The sequence below is a fragment of the Gracilinanus agilis genome, chromosome 4, assembly GCF_016433145.1.
Source record: "Gracilinanus agilis isolate LMUSP501 chromosome 4, AgileGrace, whole genome shotgun sequence".
In the NCBI taxonomy this organism is placed as follows: domain Eukaryota; kingdom Metazoa; phylum Chordata; class Mammalia; order Didelphimorphia; family Didelphidae; genus Gracilinanus; species Gracilinanus agilis.
In genome coordinates, this window is record NC_058133.1 from 14,332,995 (window position 1) to 14,353,250 (window position 20,256).

Genomic DNA, 20,256 nt, shown 5'->3' on the forward strand with positions numbered 1-20,256 from the left:
CTCCTTTGATTTTTAGTATTTCTAATTTAGTTTTCATCTGGGGATTTTAAATTTGCTTGCTTTCTAGTTTTTTAAGTTGCATGCCTAATTCATTAATCTCTGCCCTCCCTAATTTGTCAATATATGCACTCAAAGATATAAATTCCCCCCTGAATACTGCCTTAGCTGCATCCCATAGAGTTTGGTAGGATGTCTCATCATTGTCATTCTCTTCAATGAAATTGTTGATTGTTTCTATGATTTCTTCTTTGACTAACTGGTTTTGGAGAATCATATTATTTAATTTCTAATTAGTTTTTGATTTGCCTGTCCAGGTGCCCTTACTAATTATTATTTTGATTGCATTGTGATCTGAGAAGGTTACATTTATTATTTCTGCTCTTTTGCATTTGTTTGCAATGTTCCTATGCCCTATTACATGGTCAATCTTTGTGAATGTACCATGTGCAGCTGAAAAGAAGGTGTATTCCTTTTTCTCCACATATCTATTAAGTCTAATTTTTCTAGGACTTCATTCACCTCTCTTATCTCTTTCTTATTTAATTTTTGGTTTGATTTATCTAGATCTGAAAGAGGAATATTTAGATCTCCCACTAGTATGGTTTTACTATCTATTTCCTTCTTAAGCTCTGCCAGTTTCTCCTTTAGGAATTTGGATGTTATGCCATTTGGTGCATACATATTGAGTACTGTTATTTCCTCATTGTTTATACTGCCTTTTATCACGATGTAATTACCTTCCCTGTCTTTTTTGTTTTTTGTTGTTTTTTTTTTATATATATTTTTAAACCCTTAACTTCTGTGTATTAGTTCCTTGGTGGAAGAGTGGTAAGGGTGGGCAAAGGGGGTCAAGTGACTTGCCCAGGGTCACACAGCTGGGAAGTGTCTGAGGCCAGATTTGAACCTAGGACCTCCTGTCTCTAGGCCTGGCTCTCAATCCACTGAGCTACCCAGCTGCCCCCTTTCCCTGTCTTTTTTGATCATATCTCTTTTTACTTTGGCTTTGTTAGAAATCATGATCACCACTCCTGCCTTCTTTTTCTCATTGGAAGCCAAAAGATTTTGCTCAAGCCCCTTACCTTAAACCTGTGTATGTTCACCCACCTCATATGTGTTTCTTGTAGACAACACATGGTAGGATTTTGGTTTCTAATCCACTCTGCTATTTGCTTCCGTTTTATGGGCAAGTTCATCCCATTCACATTCAGAATTATAACTATCAGTTGTGTATTCACCAACATTTTGATATCCTCTCCTAGTTCTACCCCTTCTTCTTATACTATTTCCTTTTAAACCAGTGGTATATGCTGGTGATGGAATACTATTGTGCTCAAAGGAATAATAAACTGGAGGAATTCCATGTGAACTGGAAAAACCTCCAGGAATTGATGCAGAGCGAAAGGAGCAGAGCCAGAAGAACATTGTACACAGAGACCAATACACTGTGGTAAAATAGAATGTAATGAACTTCTGTACTAGCAGCAATGCAATAACCCAGGACAATTTTGAGAGATTTATGGAAAAGAACGCTACCCACATTCAGAGGAGGAACTGCAGAAGTGGAAACACAGAGGTTGAGGCGGACATGATGGGGGATGTAGACCAGAAACTACCACACCAATGCAACTATCAACAATTTGGAAATAGGTCTTGATCAATGACACATGTTAAAACCAGTAGAAATGCGCATCAGCTATGGGGGGGAGGGGAGGTCAGGGGGTGAAGGGGAAAGTAAGAGCATGAATCATGTAACCATGTTAACTTTTCTAAAAAACAAATATTAAATGTTAATAAAAAGACTATGTTCTTGAGACTAGTTCTGAGGCAGTTTGCCATTCCTTAGTCATTTGGCAATCTCCCCACCTAGATCTGAACTGCTTATCCTTGCAATTAATTGAGGACTATTTGGTAAGTCTGCATGAGAGCTTTCTGGCTCCTGGTTCAGATCAGGTAACATGGCCTAGATTCTGGCTACATTCTCCTGGGTAAATCACTTGTCATCCAAATGCTCTAGGCAGCTCTTGAAGAATTAAGTCTCAAGAGGCTAACTGCATTGGTGGAGGAAGTCCTTCTCTGGGAGCTCCCTATACCAGTGAAGTTGCAGGTAGAGTCTCTATCTTCCAACATGAGGTATCTGCTTGGACATCCTCCTGTCATTCCATATTCCATGTCCTGAATCTTGACCCTCCCTGCCTCCAAACTCTTTTTTCTCTGTTCTCATCATGTTGCTACACAGCAAAACAACAGCTGGAGTCCATGAGTACAGCATCTGATTTACTATCATGAAGCTAATCAGATGTCTCAAGTTTTTATTTGAATAAAAGTTAATGTAAAACTCGAGGCCTTGAATCCTGAAGTTAGATTTTCTTTTAATGCCAAAATGATGAAACCAGGATGTGTGGACTCTTTAGGATCCATAGGCCAAAGGTTGGACTTTTATCTTCTCATTAATGTTTTGGAATTTTCTAGATAAGTGGTCACTATAGAAATACATTTATCTAAAATACTAAATACTTAAGACAATATTTTATAGAAATGTACCTTGTCCTACTTCAGGATATTCCTCAATACATTTCTCCTTAAATATATTTCAAGGAGTGGAGCCAAGATGGCAGCTCAGTAGTAGAAAAAGCTGGACACTCTCCAGGAATCTTCTATATATGTACATATATATTTTTAAAATTTTTTTCCATGTTTCCATGATTTCATGTTCTCTCTCCCCTCTTCCCTCCCCCTCCTGGGGCTGACAAGCAATTCTATTGGGTTATACGTGTATTATCATTCAATACCTATTTCCATATTATTCATTTTTGCAATAAAGAAATCTTTTCAAACCAAAACCCCAAATCATATACCCATATAAATAAATAAGTCGTGTGTTTTTCTTCTGCGTTTCTGCTCCCACAGTTCTTTCTCTGGATGTGGATAGTGTTCTTTCTTCTAGGTCCCTTGGTATTGTCTTGTAGTAGCAAAGTCCATTACATTAGATCAGTGATTCCCAAAGTGGGCACCACCGCCCCCTGGTGGGTGCTGCAGCGATCCAGGAGAGCAGTGATGGCCACAGGTACATTTGGGGGCAGTGAATAACTGTAAGGGGGTGGTGATAGTATGTGACAGGGGGCACTAAGTAATATTTTTTCTGGAAAGGGGGCGGTAGGCCAAAAAATTTTGGGAACCACTGCAGTAGATAGTTCCACAATGTTTCACTTTCTGTGTACAATGTTCTCCTGGTTCTGCTCATTTCACTCTGCATCAGTTCCTGGAGCTTCTTTCAGTTCATATAGAATTCCTCCAGATCATCATTACTTATAGCACAATAGTATTCCATCACCATCATATGCCTCAATTTTCCCAATTGAGGGACACTCCCTCATTTTCCAATTTTTACCACCACAAAGAGAGCACTATGAATATTTTTGTACAAACATTTTTCCTTATTATCTCTTTAGAGTACAAACCTAATAGTGGTATGGCTGGATCAAAGGGCATAATTCCAAATTGCCCTCCAGAATGGTTGGATCAATTTGTGTATTAGTGTCCCAATTTTGCCTCATCCCCTCCAACATTTATTATTTTCCTTTGCTGTCATATTGGCCAATTTTCTCCTCTAAATATATTTCAAGAGATGATTATATTTCTTAGCATCTTGTCCCATCAGTGATCTTGATTCTTAAAAATTTGTATTGGTAGGGGCAGCTAGGTGGACACCATTTCTAGCCATGTGACCCTCGCAAGCCACTTAAACCCCCGTTGCCCAGCCCTTATTTCTCTTCTGTCTTGGAACAAATACTTAGCATTATTGATTCTAAAACAGAAAATAAGTGTTTTTAAAAAAAAGTTGTCTTGGTCTTGGGAGGAAGAATATAAGGCAAGGAAATATTAAGCCACAATTTTTAAAGTCTTCTCTGGCCAGATTCTCTGAAGGGCTAAAGTATTCCCAAGGCAAGTCAGCAAGAGTCAGAGGGGCATTCTTCCTTTAGAAGCAGATGAATTGACCACCTTAAGGAAGATATAGCTAGGAAGTGCCTCTGTCTCTTTTTTTCTTTTGGTTCCAATCTGTGATTTCATCTGTTTAGGGAGCTCCCTATGTGGAAGATCCAGCAATCCAGTAACATCATTTGAGAGCATTGCCTGGGGCCATGGTGGGCTGCCTTGTCCATAGTCACCCAGCAAGGGCTCTTCAAAGGAAGACCTTAAAAATACATCTTTTCCACTCTTAGCCTGGCCCTCTCCTACTCCTAGATGAAGGCCTTCCAGATCCCCCTTAATGCCAGTGCCTTCCCAATGTTGGTTATCTCCAATTTATCCTATGCTGATCTTTTAAGAGTTGTTTGCACATTGTCTCTCCCATTAGACTATAAATTCCTTGATGGCAGGGACCATCTTGACCTTCTTTGTATACAAAGAACACAGCACAATAAATAATACCTGATACATTTGTTGTGGTTGTTCAGTCCTGTTTCACTCTTTGAAACCCCATTTGTGGTATTCATGGCAGAGATACTAGAGTGATTTGTCCTTTCCTTCTTCAACTCATTTTGCAGATGAGGAAACTGAGACCAACAGAGTTAAATGACTGGCGCAGTCACATGAGGCTATATTTCAATTCAGGAAGCTGAGTGGTTATCAAGGCTTGCACGAGGGTAAAGTGGTAGCAATGAAGTTCTTGATGAATGCCCCGTGAAGAGTAGCATCTGGAGTGCCTCTTCTTTTTGGAACTTTCAAAGGACCCATTTCTTGGTATCTGAACACCCAGATATTTTATACATTCTTTAGTTATTTTGAATGGAATTTCTTTTTTTGAAAATCTCTCCCTGCTAGGCTTATTGGTAACAAATTGGTAACATAAAGCTGATTATTTTTGTAGGTTTTTTGTTTTTATTCTACTATGATACTGAAGTTAGGGATTGTTTTAATTCATTTCTAGTTGACTTTCTAAGGTTCTCTAAGTAAACTATTATGTCATCTAAAAAAAATACAATTTTCTTTCTTTTGTTATGCTTATTCCTTCTATTTCTTTTCCTTCTCTTCTCTAGCATTTTTTAGAAATGTGTCAGACAATAGTGGTTACATGGGAGTGTCTTTATCTCACTTATAAGCCTCTAGTGTACCTCCATTACAGATGAGAGCCCTTAGTTCTAGATAGATTCTGTTTTTCATATTAAATACCAGAACATCTTTTCCTATGCTTTTTTAAGTATTTTTAATATGTGTTGTATATTGTTAAAAGCATTTTTCTTTATAAATTGTTATAACTGATTTTTAAAATTAATATATCTATTTTATTTATAGTTTGCCAATTAAATATGGAACCAAACTGGCATTCTTGGTATAAATATAACTTAATCATGGTATGTCATCTTTTTAGCATATTGCTATAGCAATATACTTTTTATTTTATTGCATCAATATAGAGAGACATGGGTCTGATTTGGTTTTGTTCTGTTTTTTTGTCTCTTTGGTTTGGGTTATCAGGACAATCTTTGTCTCATAGATAGTTTGGTAGCATCTTTTTTTCCTTCTATTTTTAGACAATTTACAAAAAATTGGAATTGTTCTTTGGATATTTGGTAAGATTCACTTATAAATCTATCTGGCCTTGTTGGTTTACTTTTTAGGGTTATTTTATGTTTTTTTCTAAGCCTGGTTTAATTATCTATTTCCTGATCTCTTAATCTGAGTATTTTAATACTCATAAACATTCATCTATTCCATACATCATTTTGTTAGCATATAATTGTGTGGTATAGTTTCCAATAAATTTTTTTGTTACAATTTCTTGTTTTTAATTTTTGATATTGGCAATTTGGTTTTCCTGTCGTTTTCAGATGAGCTAAATATTTATCTATTAGTTTTCTTAAGGTCCTCATTTTTACTTACCAATTCAACAGGATTTTTGTTTTAAGTAGCCCTGATTTTCAAAATGTCTAATGTCAAAATTGCATTTGGTTGAGGTTTTTTGATTTGTTGCTTTTCTACTTTTTTAGTTACATACCCAATTTTATTGGTCATTCTTTCTCTTTTGTAGATGAAACTATTTAGGCTGGTAATATTTCTCCTAAGGATTGAGCTGCATCCTCAAAATTCTGCTGTGCCATATCTCATTTAAAAATATTTTCTTTAATGAAATCTGTTCTTTGACTCATTATTTTAATTTAAACCATTTAGTTATTAAATTATAGTTATTATTGGTTATTAGCTTGGTAATTAAATTGTTTGGTTTCCATTTGAATTTAAGTCCTCTCTTAAAAAATTCTTTGAGTACAATTTTATTACTCTGCAGGCAATAAAAGACATTTAAAATACTTTTGCATTTGTTTGAGGTTTTTGTTGTCTAGTGTATTGTCTTTTTTTTTTTAAACCCTTACCTTCTGTCTTAGAATCAATACTGGGTTGCAGGAATCCGTCAAAGCCCGTGATGTGTAGCACAGCTTGTCACCAGTTCTGAAAACCTGCACGGCACGGCAAGTGTCAGAAGGATGGTTATTCCACTCAGTTTCCCCTATGTGACTCATTTCTCACTAACATTCCCTTTTATTGGAATTATTGTAATCAATATCCTTAATCAGCCCCAGGGAAACACAGAAAAACAATATAGGCTAATGGCAGAGTCCCCCACAGACCCCCTATAACTCCTAGGAAATTCCCACCCTTACATACAGCAATACAGAAATTCCCCTAGAAGCCACTTCACAACAAACCAGCATATAGTGAGTTAATGTTAAAGATTTTAAAATTCTAACTTAGATTCCCATACACAGGTGCCTGCAAAAACAGGCCAGAATAGTCTCCAAGTTTTCCCCCTCCCAGACCCGATTTGGTACAGTGCTTTAACATAAAAGAACAATCAATGAAATATGGAGAAATTGTCTCCCATGAAAAAGTCTGTACTTTCTCACCACTATGGCCCATGAGATATGTCAAACATGCCTAACACATTGTCTCTAAGAAAAAGATGGATGGTGAGAATGGAATTCCATGCCAACTTTATGTGTGATCTCAAAACATAAAAATAAATCTTAATCAAGGCAAAGCAGAACAGCTTTCTGAAAGCTACCGTGTCTCTGGCTGTTCTCATTCTGTTTTCACTCAATTGTCCTATCCCCAAGATAACTAGATTGCCAGGATAGATTTCCCAACACTGGGTATTGGTTCTAAGGCAGAAGAGTAATAAGGGCTAGGCAATGGAGGTTAAGTGGCTTGCCCAGGGTCACACAGCTAGGAATTGTCCGAGGTCATATTTGAACTCAGGCCCTCCCATCACTGGGCCTCTGACTCTCAATCCACTGAGCCACCCAGCTGCACCTATATTGTCTTTTTTTCTAGAGGTGCCACACAGCTCAGCTGAGAAATCTGTGTATTTCCTTTTAATAATTGTCACAGGTGTCTCATCCAACTTTTCTAAAATTAGATTCAGATCATTAACTTAAAAAAATATTTTTGTTAGATTTGTCTAGTTTGGAGGGGGCAAATTAATATCTCTATTATAGTTCTCCTTGTAATTGAATTAGCTTTTCTTTCAAGTTCTTTGATGCTATACCATCCAGTACACACATATTATTGATATTTCATTATGGAACCCTTAAACTAATGTGGTTTCCTCGCTTCTCTCTTTTAACCACGTGTTTTTACTATTGCCTTGATGATGCGTATGACTGCTACCTCTGGGTGTTGTTTTATTTTTGTGACAAGCATATAGCATTGATTCTACTAAAGATTCATTCCCTGCCCTCACCACTCCCATCCTCTATTTACTCAACTATTTTTGTCTTTAATTTTTGGTCTTCTGTTATATTTTGTTCCAAGATTATCTTTCCTTAAAGATAGTAGCTTGTGGAGCCTGACTATGGTTCTATGGTGCTTGAATTCTTTCTGGCTGGTTGCAATATTTTTTTTTTTCTTGACTAAGAACACTTCGGATTTTGACTATGCCATTCTTGGCCGTTTTCATTTTCAGGTTTCTTGCAGAAGGCTATCACAATGTATTCTATTTTCTCTTTGCCCTCTGTTTCTAAGTAACCTGGGTAGTCTTCTTTTATCATTTCTTGAAAAATGGTGTCCAGCTTTTTTCACTGATTATAGTTTTTAAGAAGTATAACAATTCTTAAATTATCTTTTACTTCTTTTTCAGGTCATTTGTTTTTGATAGTTTGATATGTTTGAAATTTTTATTTCAGCCTTTTGTCTTTGTTCTAGTATTTCTTGTTGTGTCATGAATCACTGTGTTCTGATTACTTTGTTATATTTTTCAGGGAGTCCACTACTGGGTGAAGTTTTCTATCTTCTTCTTCTTCTTCTTCTTCTTCTTCTTCTTTTTTTTTAACATTTTTAAACCCTTAACTTCTGTGTATTGGCTCCTAGGTGGAAGAGTGGTAAGGGTGGGCAATGGGGGTCAAGTGACTTGCCCAGGGTCACACAGGTGGGAAGTGTCTGAGGCCAGATTTGAACCTAGGACCTCCTGTCTCTAAGCCTGACTCTCAATCTACTGAGCTATCCAGCTGCCCCTCTATCTTCTAAGCTATTTATTTTCCTTAAAAATTTTCCCCATTTGTAATTTCATTATTTATCTCTTGCTTGAGTTCTTCCAAAAACTTTGCCAGTCCTTGTGGTCAATGAATCTTTTTTTTTTAAGTCTTTTATTTATGTTTTTCCAGATTATATGTTGGTATACATTTCGATAATTGGTTCCTGACATTTGGTGATCCATGCTCTTTTCCTTCCTTCCTCTTTACCAAGATGGCAGGTAATATAATATAGGTTGCACTTGTGAAGGCCTACACATATCATTTACACTACAGGAAAATTCACAAAGGAAATAAAGTGAAGAATGGCATACTTCAGTCTACATTTAGACTTTGTCAGTTCCTTCTATAGCAGTGGATAGCCTTTTTAGGAATGAGACCCTTGGAGTTGTCCTAGATCCTTGCATTGCTGATAATGGTTGTCAGTCACAGATAATCATTTTATTATCACAGTAATTTATTGCTGTTTCTGAGTACAACATTCTCCTGGATCTGCTCATTTCACTTTGCATCACTTTATAAGTCTTTTCCAGATTTTTTTTTTTTTGCTGACCATCCTGCTTGTCATTTCTCATGGTGCAAAAGTATTCCATTACACTCATATACCACAACTTGTTTGGCCATTTCTCAATTTATGGATACACCTTCTGTTTCCAATTCTTTGATATCACAAAAAGCTGCTATAAATATCTTTGTTCAAATAGGTCCTTTCCCCCATCATTGATCTCTTTGATATATAGACATAGTAGTAAAATTAGTGGGTCAAAAGATATGCACAGTTTGATGGTACCTTTGGGCATGGTTTCAAATTGCTTTCCAGAATGGGTGTATTAGTTCACAGCTTCATCAACAGTATACTAGCATTCCAGTTTCTCCACATCCCTTCCAACATGTATCATTTTCTTTTTTTGTCATATTAGCCAGTCGGATAGTAAATTCTTTTCGAGCCTCTTATCTTTACTTTGTGTGTCTTCCTGCTTTAAATGTTTTTCTTATTGATAGCATATTGTGGGATTTGGGTTTTTTGGTTTTTTTTCCTTGTTAAATAGTTGTTTATTGGAAAAAGTGGGCCGAGGAGGGGTCACTAGATTCACCACAGAGCAACAACACCACACAAGTTAGGAGTGATGGGAGAGGTCAGCACAAAGCTCTGGGATCTCAGCCTCTTCCTGGACTGTGAGGGATGGCCTGGAGTGTTAGGGCATACCCAGATGGAAGGCCTTGACTTAGTAGGCATGGTTAGAGACAAAGAGGGACTCGCTGGCTGCAGCTCCTGACTTTCCAGATGGAGTATACTTGCCTTGAGCAGCCTGGCTATTAGCCAAGGCCCGCTTAACATATTCCTCCTGGGCAGCCTGGACATTTTCCTTCTTTCCATCCCAGGTCTTGAGGGCAGATGCCTGCAGGGCTCGGCCATAAGAAAAGGTCAGGGACCATGGCTTGTGCAAGGGGCAGGTGTTGATGGCATTAAGATTAATGGAGGCATCCTCCTCACTCTGACCCCCAAACAGGAAGGTGATACCAGTGACTGCAGGAGGCACAGTCCGGCGAAGAGCAGTTACAGTTGCCATTGCAATCTCCTCATGTGAATATTTCTGGGTACAAGCATGGTCAAGAGTGACCATGTTAGGCTTCAGCAAGGTCCCCTCCAGATAGATATGGTGGTCACTCAAAGCTTTGTAGACAGCAGCCAGAACCTTCTCGGTGACATACTGGCAACACTTCAGATCATGTTCTCCATCAGGGAGGATCTCTGGCTCCACAATGGGGACAATGCCATTCTGCTGGCAAATGCTGGCGTATCGGGCCAGCACATTGGCATTCTCCATGATGGCAAGTGGAGAAGGTGTATTTTCCCCAATCTTCAGTACACAACGCCACTTGGCAAAGTCAGCCCCATCCTTCTTATACTGGGCACAGCGCTCAGCTAGCCCATCCAGACCTTGGGTGGTAGTCTCCCCATTGGTCCCTGCCAGGGGCACTACACCTTTGTCCACCTTGATGCCCACAACACCACCCTTGGCCTTTATGACTTTGGGAAAGGGACGACCATCATCAGCTTTCTGGTAGAGCGTCTCATGGAAAAGGATGACACCTCCAATGCAGTTGTTCACTCGATCATCTGCTGTCAGAAGTAACTGCCTATAAAGGCGGCGATTTTCTTCTGTGTTCTCAGTTCCAATGGACTGCAGCCGCTTTGCAATGCTGCCTGTGGACTCATCTGCGGCCAGGATCCCCTTGCCTGGAGCAACAATTCTTCGAGCTATATCAGAGAGCTCTTTCTTTTGCTCTGGTGTCAATGCTGGGAATTGGCAAGGCATGTTTTTTCTTTAGCTGTACTGGTAGTTTCCTGGCCTCAGAGGTGAACTGCCGGTCTTGATGGTCAGGATTTGGGGTTTTAATTAAAAGCCAATTAAAAGTCAATTGATTCTGCTATCCTTTATGTTTTATGGATGAGTTCATCTCAATCACATTCACAGTTTTGATGATTGTTTCCCTCCATTTTATTCCCCCTCTCCTCCATTTGTCCTTCTCTTTCTCTCCTATCTGCCTTTCCCTATTAAAAATATTTTTGTTTCTGACTATTGCCTCCCCAAATTCCCCTACTTTTTGTCCATCCTTCACCTCTCTACTTTTCTTGTTCTCTTTCCCCTTACTTCTTTATAGGTTAAGATGGCATTCTATAGCTGTGTATGGATGTATTCCCACTTTGCATCAATTTTACTAAGAGTAAGATTCAAGCCTTGCCTGCCAACCCATCTTCCCTTCCAATTGATTCTTATTTGCCCCTTTAAGTCATATAATTTATCTCCAGTTTTCTCCTTTTCCTAGTTGTAAGAAATTAAAATGAAGGATTTGACTAAATATATGAGAATTTTAAGATATTACTGTGGTCGCCAATTTAAAAATACTATAGCTTAAGTCAAATTAACTTTCTGTAGCTTTATTTACAAAGAGGTAGAAAGAGTGAAAGTAGAGAAATGTAAAAGAGGGTAGAGTAAGAAAGCTAACCTATCACCCTAAATGTAGCTCTGGTCCCAGGCTTCAACCCAGGTAGGGCTCGTTAACACCTCAGCCAGAAGACTTGGTGGCGAATTAAACAAGGGTTCAATCCACTTGAGGAGGCCTTTCTAGAACTCATCTCTCCAGAAGCCAGGAAAGGAGGGTCAGCTTCTCACTCGCCCAAGCCAAAGCTCCAAAGGAGAAGATCCAGAAGCAGTCTTACCAGAAGTAGTCCAAGAGCCAGAGTCCAAGGATGAAACCCCAAGTCGTAGCTCTAAGCCGTAGTCCCAGTCCAAGATCCTCCAAGACCAAAATTCAGGCCAAAGACCCCTTGGACAGGAAGTTCAGGACTTTTTATAGTCCTTTTTCTACATCATTTCCTGTCCCTTCTCTTTACAGAGACCAGTTACAGCTTCCAAATTGCCTAGCACTGTCCAGAGGGGCAGTGTCTATGGGATCTGCCTCTCATCCTCTGAGGGTATAAACTCTTATCAAAGGTTTCACAAATTTCTGAAGTTGTCACCCATTTTAGTCATTGTTAAGTTGGGGTGTTTTCAGTTTTTGTTGATTAATTTAAAAACAGGCAAGGGGAGAGTTAATCCTATCATACATCCATATACACATAGTGTATTCCTTTATTATCCCTTGGCTTTGTTTTGTTTTGGGGGGTTACCATCCCATCATATTCAACTTAAATCCCTTCTATGTATGCTTCTATTTACTTCCTTAATAGTGATAAAGTTCTTAAGTATCTTTCATAACAAGTATCCTAAGTAAGTGAGGTGCCTAAGGTACTTCAAGTATCATAGATATCTTAATAATCTTAGCTATCACTTTATGTGGTAATTAAATCATTTTAACCCCATTGTTTCTCTTGATTACTTTAAGTATCTCAAGTACCTTAAATATCTCTTGTATCATAGATAGCTTACGTATCTTAATTATTGCATAATAATTAATATTATTAAACTAATAATACTATTAGTTTAACCCTATTGTTTCTTTTGATTACTTTAAGTATTTTAAGTGTCACTTGTAATCATAGATATCTTAAATATCTTAGTTAAAACTTTTACATGTAGGAATATGATCAATATAAGCCATCGAGTCTCTTCAGTTTTTATACTGTTGTGTGTCAAATTTGATCATTAAATTTTCTTTCCAGTTCTGGTCATTTCATTAGGAATGCCTGAAAATGATTTATTTTATTAAATGTGTATTTCTTCCACTGGATTAATATGCTCAGGTTCATGGGGTAGGTGATTCTTGGTTGTTGTCAAAGATCCTCTGCCTTTTGGAATATCATTATTCCACATCTTTCAGTCTTTTTATGTTGAAGCTGCTAAGTCCTGTGTAATCTTGATTATGACTCCACAATATTTGAAACTTTTTTTCTGTTTGCAATATTTCCTCTTTGGCCTGGGAGTTCTGGAATTTGGCCATAACAGTCCTGGAATCATTAAATTTTGGATCTCTTTCAAGTGATTATTGATGAATTCTTTCCATTTCCATTTTCCCTCTTGTTTGAAAACATCAGGGCAGTTCTCCTTGATAATTTCTTGCAATGTAGTTTCCAGGCTCTTCTTTTGATCATAGCTTATAGACAATTCAATGACCCTTAGGTTACTCTCCTGGATATCTTATTTCAGGTCAGTTGTTTTTCCAGTAAGATATTTCAGATTTTCTTCTATTTTTTCATTCTTTTGAATTTGTTTTATTGTTTGCTGCTGTCTTATGGAGTAATTAGCTTTCATTTGTGTAATTCTAATTTTTAGGGAGGCATTTTCTTCTTTGAGGCTTTGAACTTCCTCTTTTTAGAAAATTATTTTTCCTGTTTGAGGTTTGGTATTTCCTTTTTTAAGGAATCTGTTTTTGTCAGTGAGTTTTTGGCTCTAAATTGTCTTTTCCTATCATTTTCTTTTCTAATTTTTCTTCAAAGTCTCTTATTATTTGTTCTTTATCCTCTTTTGGAGCTCTTCCTGACATCCATTTGGGTTTGCCTGTTCACACATTTCTATTTTAGCATTGCTATCCTCTTCTGAGTTTGCATTTTGGTCTTCTCTTTGGCGAAAGTAACTTTCTAGGGTCAGACTTTTTCTTTGTCTTTTACTCATTTTGTGGAGCTTTTTTCAGGATCTTGTCCATATATTAAGGCTTGGCTCCACTTCAGGGGTAGAAGGAATACTGTCTCTGGGTTCTCCTAAATGTCATGTGTAGTGGATTTAGCGGGACTCGGTTCCTCACCTGGGATTGTTCCTTCTTCTGAGGGTTCTCCCGAATGTGCTTGCATTAGATCACTCCTCAAGCTCTTTAGTGTGTGTTTGTAGCAGGCCATTCCACATGCTGCCGATTCCCCTCTCTAACCTCTTACTCCCACAATCCATCTTTTTAATTTGATGGCACACTAGTTGGAAATGAAATCAAAGTTTGGATGAGTAGAACTACCTCCAAATTGATCATAGGACTTTTCATTTATTTAGCTGTGTGAAGTAGAGTTGACATAAACCCTGCCTCTGAATGATACACATACATATCCAAGACTTCTATAATTTTGGTGGGGGTGGGAAGCACCTCCACTGATGTTGGTGGCAAATCTAAAATTTCTACGTTTAGAAATCTGCCCCATTGACCAGAGAGCTTAAGAGACTTGCATGAGCTTATGTCAAAACACCATGTTGGAAGGTGTGAGGTCATTTGGTCCAGCATTCTTTCCTTTACAATGTATCTCACCTCACAGAAAGATGTTTTTTTAAAGTTGGGGCTGAATCGCTGGACTGGGGTCTACACAGAAAATGACATTTTTTGCTTCTTACTGCATTCTTTATAGAGGTTATAAATATTAAGTAAAGTGAAAGATGAAACTATGAGAACTGGTGTTTTTAATGAGCTTTCACATTGTTCCTTTTCTTTAAGATGAACATATTTTTATTGATTTTCTCAAGTTTGCAAAACACAATAACTTTATTTTCATTTTGACTCTTTCTTCTCTTTTTGCTGCTCTCTGGTTGCTTCTATAGCTTGAGATGAACTTCTCCTAAACCACAAAATCTAAAGCTATATTTTCTTACCACACCAAAAAATCTTTTTTTGTGCACTAGGTACATCCTTATTTTACCGATGTAAAAATTGAAGTCAAAAGAAGTTATTTGATTTGTCTGGGGCCACTCAACTAGTTAGTTATAGAGACAGAAGTAGGACCCAAGTCTCCCCATTCCCAGGTCCGAATCAACAATTGACTCATTCATTTTACAGATGTCTAAACTGCATAACAAAAATTAAATAAATGACCTTTCAAGAACTAAGCACCAGCACATACTGTATGTAAAAATAATTAAGAGTTCCATAATGGTATTCCTATTTCACAGTTGACATTTACTGGCCTCGTATTCTATTACAGACGACTGTAATAGAGTTCTGCTGTGCTAGTTGATAAATATAGTTTTTCAAGGACTGGTGCTGCCCTATTAAACTAGGTTGAATATATCTAATGCCTGTTTTAAGTAAAAGTACCTTTTAAATATCTACATATTTATAAGTTTTAAACAAATCTACAGATTAAGTTAGCAACAATTATAGTTGGTAAATCTATGCAATGTTTCAAAATTCTTTGTTTAATATTCTATTTTATAGAGATACAAAAATTATCTTTATTATGTCTTATTAATATATTTAAGTGTTAACTAATATATTCTATATTTTTGCATAAGCATATATTCATATAATCTATATATTCTGATTTTATATTTTATAGATAATAACATATTATTACTTTTTTTTCTCTCTGGTTCCTGTAATATAAAAATAAATGCCAAATTTTGCTTTAAAGGTCTTTTTTTCTGATTCTAAAATTATTTAAATATCTAGACTAATGATATTTTTACTTTTTAAGGAGACTGCTTTTTTTTTAACCCTCACCTTCTGTCTTAAAATCAATACTAAATACTGGTCCCAAGGCAGAAGAGCAGTAAAGGCTAGGCAATGGGGGTTAAGTGACTTGCCCTGGTCACACAGCTAGGATGTGTATAAGGTCAAATTTAAACTCAGGACCTCTCATCTCTAGTTCTGGCTCTCAATCCACCTACTGAGCCACTTAGCTATGCCCTCCTCCCCCTGCCATTCGAATTTTTTAATTGACTAGACAAACTAAATACCTGTGATGTTTTGTAGAAATCATTTAATGTTGCTATAGCAAAGGCTTATTTACAATTGCTTGATGTTATTACAAATTGGGAAGAAAATATTATATAATTTAAAAATGGAAAATATGCCCTAAATCTACTCCCCAAATAAGAAAAATTCGTCATATTTAAATATATTACATACCCACATAAATATATTTAAATCAACAATATACAATAGCTAAAAGGGAGATTCAAACCGAGAAGTGATTTGTTCCATAGTATACATTCACAATGACTCAGTGGGCCAAGAGATAATAGAATGAACCTGGCAGGCCGGCCCTCAGGACATGAGGGAATACACGCAGTTATAGATCCATTCTTGCCGCTCATTCTGAGGCATCACGTGCTGGCAGACCTGCAGGGGGAAGGCCAAGAAACACAACTGTGAGGACAAAGAGAGAGGCAGGCCTCCTGGCCTCCCTGCCTCCTGCTGGAGTGCGAGGACAGAGCAGGCCTCCTGGCCTCCCTGCTGGAGTGTGAGGACAGAGCAGGCCTCGCTGCTGGAGGTTGCGCTCGCTCCTCTGCGCTCCGGCTCTCAATGAACGAGTCCAGCTGGAGTCGGGCTAGGCCCCGAGCCCTGGAGAAGGGGAGAGAGAGAAAAGAAGCCGACACCGGCCTCCCCTTCCTCCTCAAGGGCTGGCACTGCCCGCGCTGCATGGACCGAGGAAGCCCTGAGAACGTCGGGGCTGGGGAGGGGGGACCGGTGAACCCCCTTCTCTTTTCCCTTTCCCTGGCCACAGTCACGGAGGGTCAGCCTGGCTCTGGGCCTCAACTTCTGTCTAAATCTGAATCCAGTACCGTGCTTGGGCTAGAGCTCAGTGGTGTTCAAGAACGCTGGAAGTCAAAGTTTTCGAATGGAAGAGGCCTAACAGGATCTTGTGTAGCCAAGAGGGAAGGTGTCTGGGCCAGAGGCGAGTTTGGATCAAAGCTTTTCACCACCTCCCTGTATGCGAGGCACTCGCCTGTCTGGGCCTCAGTTTCCCCATCTGTCACGAGGACATTCTAAAAGCCATAGCACTGATTTCACAGCGCTGTAGGGAGGGGAATGGCTGTAAGCTGTGTAAGTGTCTAGCAAGATCAATAATTACTTAATCTATTTTGAGCTTCCTGACCGGCCCTGCAGGGCCGGGTTGGGTTTCACCCGTTTTACAGATTTAAAGGTGGGCGTGGAGGCCGACGGAGCCTCGCCTTGCCTGTTACACAACCAGCCGCTGGCAGGGCAGAGTGTGTGAATTATTATGATTATATTAGGAAGCATTTTCTTTCCAGGCTGCACATTGACTAGAACCACAGCAGGATTTACACCCTGAAACATTCTTGAGAAAAGAGCATCAGCAGAGGCAGCACATTGGCACAGTGGATAGAGCACGTCGGCTAGAGATGGGAGGTCCTGGGTTCAAATGTGGTCTCACACACTTCCTAGCTGTGTGACCCTGGGCGAGTCACTTGACCCCCATTGCCCGGCCCTTGCTCTTCTGCTTAGCAATGATACTAAGAGACAAGTAAAAGAGGTTTTTAAAAAGAAAAGAGAAGCAATTACCATGGTAGACTTTGGTGCCACTTCCACAGCAAAGATGTTGAGACTTCTGTTGTTGACACAATTTTTACTTAGTTCATTGTTGACATGAATAATCACTTTATTTTCTGACTATAAAAAAAAATAACATTTTTAGTCCATACTTTTGCAAGTCATAAACTTGGAAATGACCATGAAAATCTGGGGCTCTTTGGTCCCAACAGTCTAGACCCCAGCAGGTTCCTTCTGCCCCTTCCCCTTCCCAGCTCCCTAACACAAGTCCCTCCATCCTCAGAGGGGTTCCCCGGGCCCCCCGTGTGCTCTCTTCTCCACTGAACCAAGTCTACTCCTTCCTCCACACTTCCCTGACTCTCGCTGTCCAGCCAGTCTTGTTTCTGCTGTCCTCAAGCTCCCCTCCTCCTGTGGCCCCCCGTGCCCAGCGCATCCTAGAGGGACCTCTGGAGACCCTGATGAACGGGCGACTGACCAGGGATTCTGGCAAAGCATTTACGAATTTAGGACAAAAAGCTACGTTAGAACAAGGCCTAAAGGAGTCGGCCAATAGGCTAGAGTTCCATCAACCATCTCTGCTGGGCAGGAAAACTCTTCCTCCTCTAGATCAGTGAAGAAAAAGGGCAGAAGGCGGGTTTAGACGCTGCAGACAGAGCGCAGATGACCAGAATAAACCAGCCATCAGGTAAGGCCTGCCGCTGTGCCTGCCTCTCAGGCTCTGCCCTGGCCCTTCTCTCTTCCCTCTAGACGGCTCCCATGGATGGAACGGCCACGGCCACACTCTCCCATCTGCCTTTCCTGCCCCAGTCTCTCTGCTGGCCACCTGCCGTCCAGAATCCCAAGCTGGATGGCCGGTAGACATCCAGGACTCAGTAGGTCCAAAGCAGAGCTCTTGATCCTTCCTGTAGCCCCCCCAATCTACCCCCGGGGACCCGGCCATCATCCTGGACTCGCACTGCTTCTTGCCCCCTATAATTTCCAAGCTGCTGCCTAGAGGTGACTCTTTACCTTTGCGACCCTCTTTCTCCCCCCTTGACTGCCCCCACCCGGGTGCAGACCCCCATCAGCTCAACCTTCCCTCGACCCCCGCCGGTCCTGCACTCGGCCACTGGAGTGACGTCCCCCCTCGACAAGCTCCCGTGGCTCCCTGCCATCTCAGGACCCCTCGACAAGCTCCCGTGGCTCCCTGCCGTCTCAGGACCGGCCTTCCAAGCCCTCTGCAGCCTTGGGCCCCTTCCCAGCACTGCTAACAGCTCACCCCTGCGCTCTCCCTCTCTGCCCCGCCATCATCTTTACTCCGGGGACCCCGGCCTTCCAGGGGCTCCTCCATCTCAGGAATCCAGGCATTCTCTCTGGCTGTACGCTTGCCCCAATGCTCCTTTCTCACCTCCATTCCCTGGTTTCCCAGGCTTCCTTCCAGACCCCGCTGAGCTCCCACCTTCCACAGGAAGCCCTTCCCAAGCCCTCCTCCTCCAGGGCCTGGTCTCTGCCATTGCTGCCTCCTTACCCTACAAATAGCTTGTTTGTGCGTAGCTGTTTGCATCACGGCTCCCCCATGGAACCAGGAGCTCCTCCAGGCCCGGGACTGCTTTGCCTCTCTTGGGTCCTCTAGTCGGTGCTTAATGACTGTTTGCTGACTGACTTGGGAGGGTGTAACTTGTGGGGGGGATTAATCAGCTGGGCTAAAGGGCTGTCGGGATGGCCTCCTACACCAGGGAGGAAATCCCAGCAGTGAGAGGGCCAAGTTCAGTGGCGAGCTTTTGCGTTGGGGTCAATGGAGAGAGACAGAAGTGATTTGAGAGTGGGATCATCCTCAAAGCCATTTGCCAAAAAGAAGAAAATGGATGAAGAGTCTGAGAAAGAGACTGAATAGACATCGAATATGGTGGTAACAGGGGCCTTCAGCTCTTCGATACAGCTCTCACTCCCCCTTCCTCTCATTGTCTGTCTCTCCATCTCTGTCTCTGTTTCTGTCTGCCTATCTCTGCCTTTCTCTTTCTCTTGTCTCTGTCTCTCCTCTCTCACTCTGTCTCTCTCTCCTTCTCTCTGTCTGTTTCTATCTCTGTTTCTGTCTGCCTGTCTCTCTGTCTCTGTCTTTCTCTTGTCTCTGTCTCTCCTCTCTCACTATCTGTCTCTCTCTCCTCTCTGTCTCTGTCTCTATCTCTGTTTCTGTTTGTCTGTCTGTCTCTCTCTCTTTCTCCTTCTTTCCCTCTCCTTTTCTCCTTCCTGACTCAACAGGTTCATCAAACCTGGAACTATGTGAGTATTTTCTAGCCCCAGTGCTGAGAACAGAGCATGATGAGCCCTTAAGAAATACTTGATGCTTTCAAATGAATTGAACAGTAACATTTTCTTCAAAAGGTGAAGGGAGGAAGCATTGGAACTGCTCTTCTGGGCCTGATCGAGACCCTCCGTCTTAAAGGAGGTGACCACCCATCTTAAAGTCTGTAATCTCTAAATCTAGAACAAAGGGAGGGAATGCTCAGCACAATCACAATTGCACCTAGATTTGGGGAAAGCCAGTTTCAAAGAATTCTAAGAGGCTGGGTGGGACCCCTTGTAAAAGTCAGACCATTTTCCCTGGGGCAGGCTTGAGGCTCCCCAAGTTTCCTCCTCTTGTCTCCTTTGTCATCCTGTACCATGGGACAATAGGAGCCTCTCCCTCCCAAGGTCAAGGGAGATCATCTTTATCAACTGCTGACTCAAGGCTGTGCCTGGCCCGTGGTAGGCGCCATACAAGCTTCTTCCCTCCCTTCTGAGAGGAGAGCTCCGCTGGCTGGAAGAGCCAGAACTCTCCTGGGCCGTCTGCAACCTGCAGGTCCCCTTTCACCTTCATGCTGACTGGAATCACTTCCAGAAACTCGTCTCTAAATAGACCAAATGATTCTGCTCCAGTCCAGCTAGACAGTCTATCAAGTTAAGCATCGAGGAAAGTGGCCAATCCATCCATTGTTCCTCTCTCCAATTCCGGACAATGAGCTTTCTGAATACGGTGAGAGGAACTTTAAATAACCGAGACCTC

General features: G+C 40.6%; 2 protein-coding genes across 2 annotated transcripts in view; both read right to left on the reverse strand.

Annotated features, from left to right (window-relative positions):
- Positions 1-9,550: 9,550 nt before the first annotated feature.
- Positions 9,551-10,911, reverse strand: LOC123246995 (fructose-bisphosphate aldolase A-like). Its single transcript, XM_044675779.1, has one exon. The coding sequence runs from the start codon at positions 10,841-10,843 to the stop codon at positions 9,749-9,751; it is 1,095 nt and encodes a 364-aa protein (XP_044531714.1). The 5' UTR covers positions 10,844-10,911; the 3' UTR covers positions 9,551-9,748.
- Positions 10,912-15,689: 4,778 nt separating this feature from the next.
- The window catches only part of EFCAB7 (EF-hand calcium binding domain 7), a 56,945-nt gene continuing 52,378 nt past the window's right edge, over positions 15,690-20,256 (reverse strand). Inside the window, exons 12-13 of the mRNA XM_044675778.1 lie at positions 17,247-17,354; positions 15,690-16,061 (exon numbers count right to left, since the gene is read on the reverse strand). Coding sequence (XP_044531713.1) covers positions 15,987-16,061; positions 17,247-17,354 — 183 coding nt within the window. The 3' untranslated portion in view covers positions 15,690-15,986. The remainder of the gene's footprint in view (positions 16,062-17,246; positions 17,355-20,256) is intronic.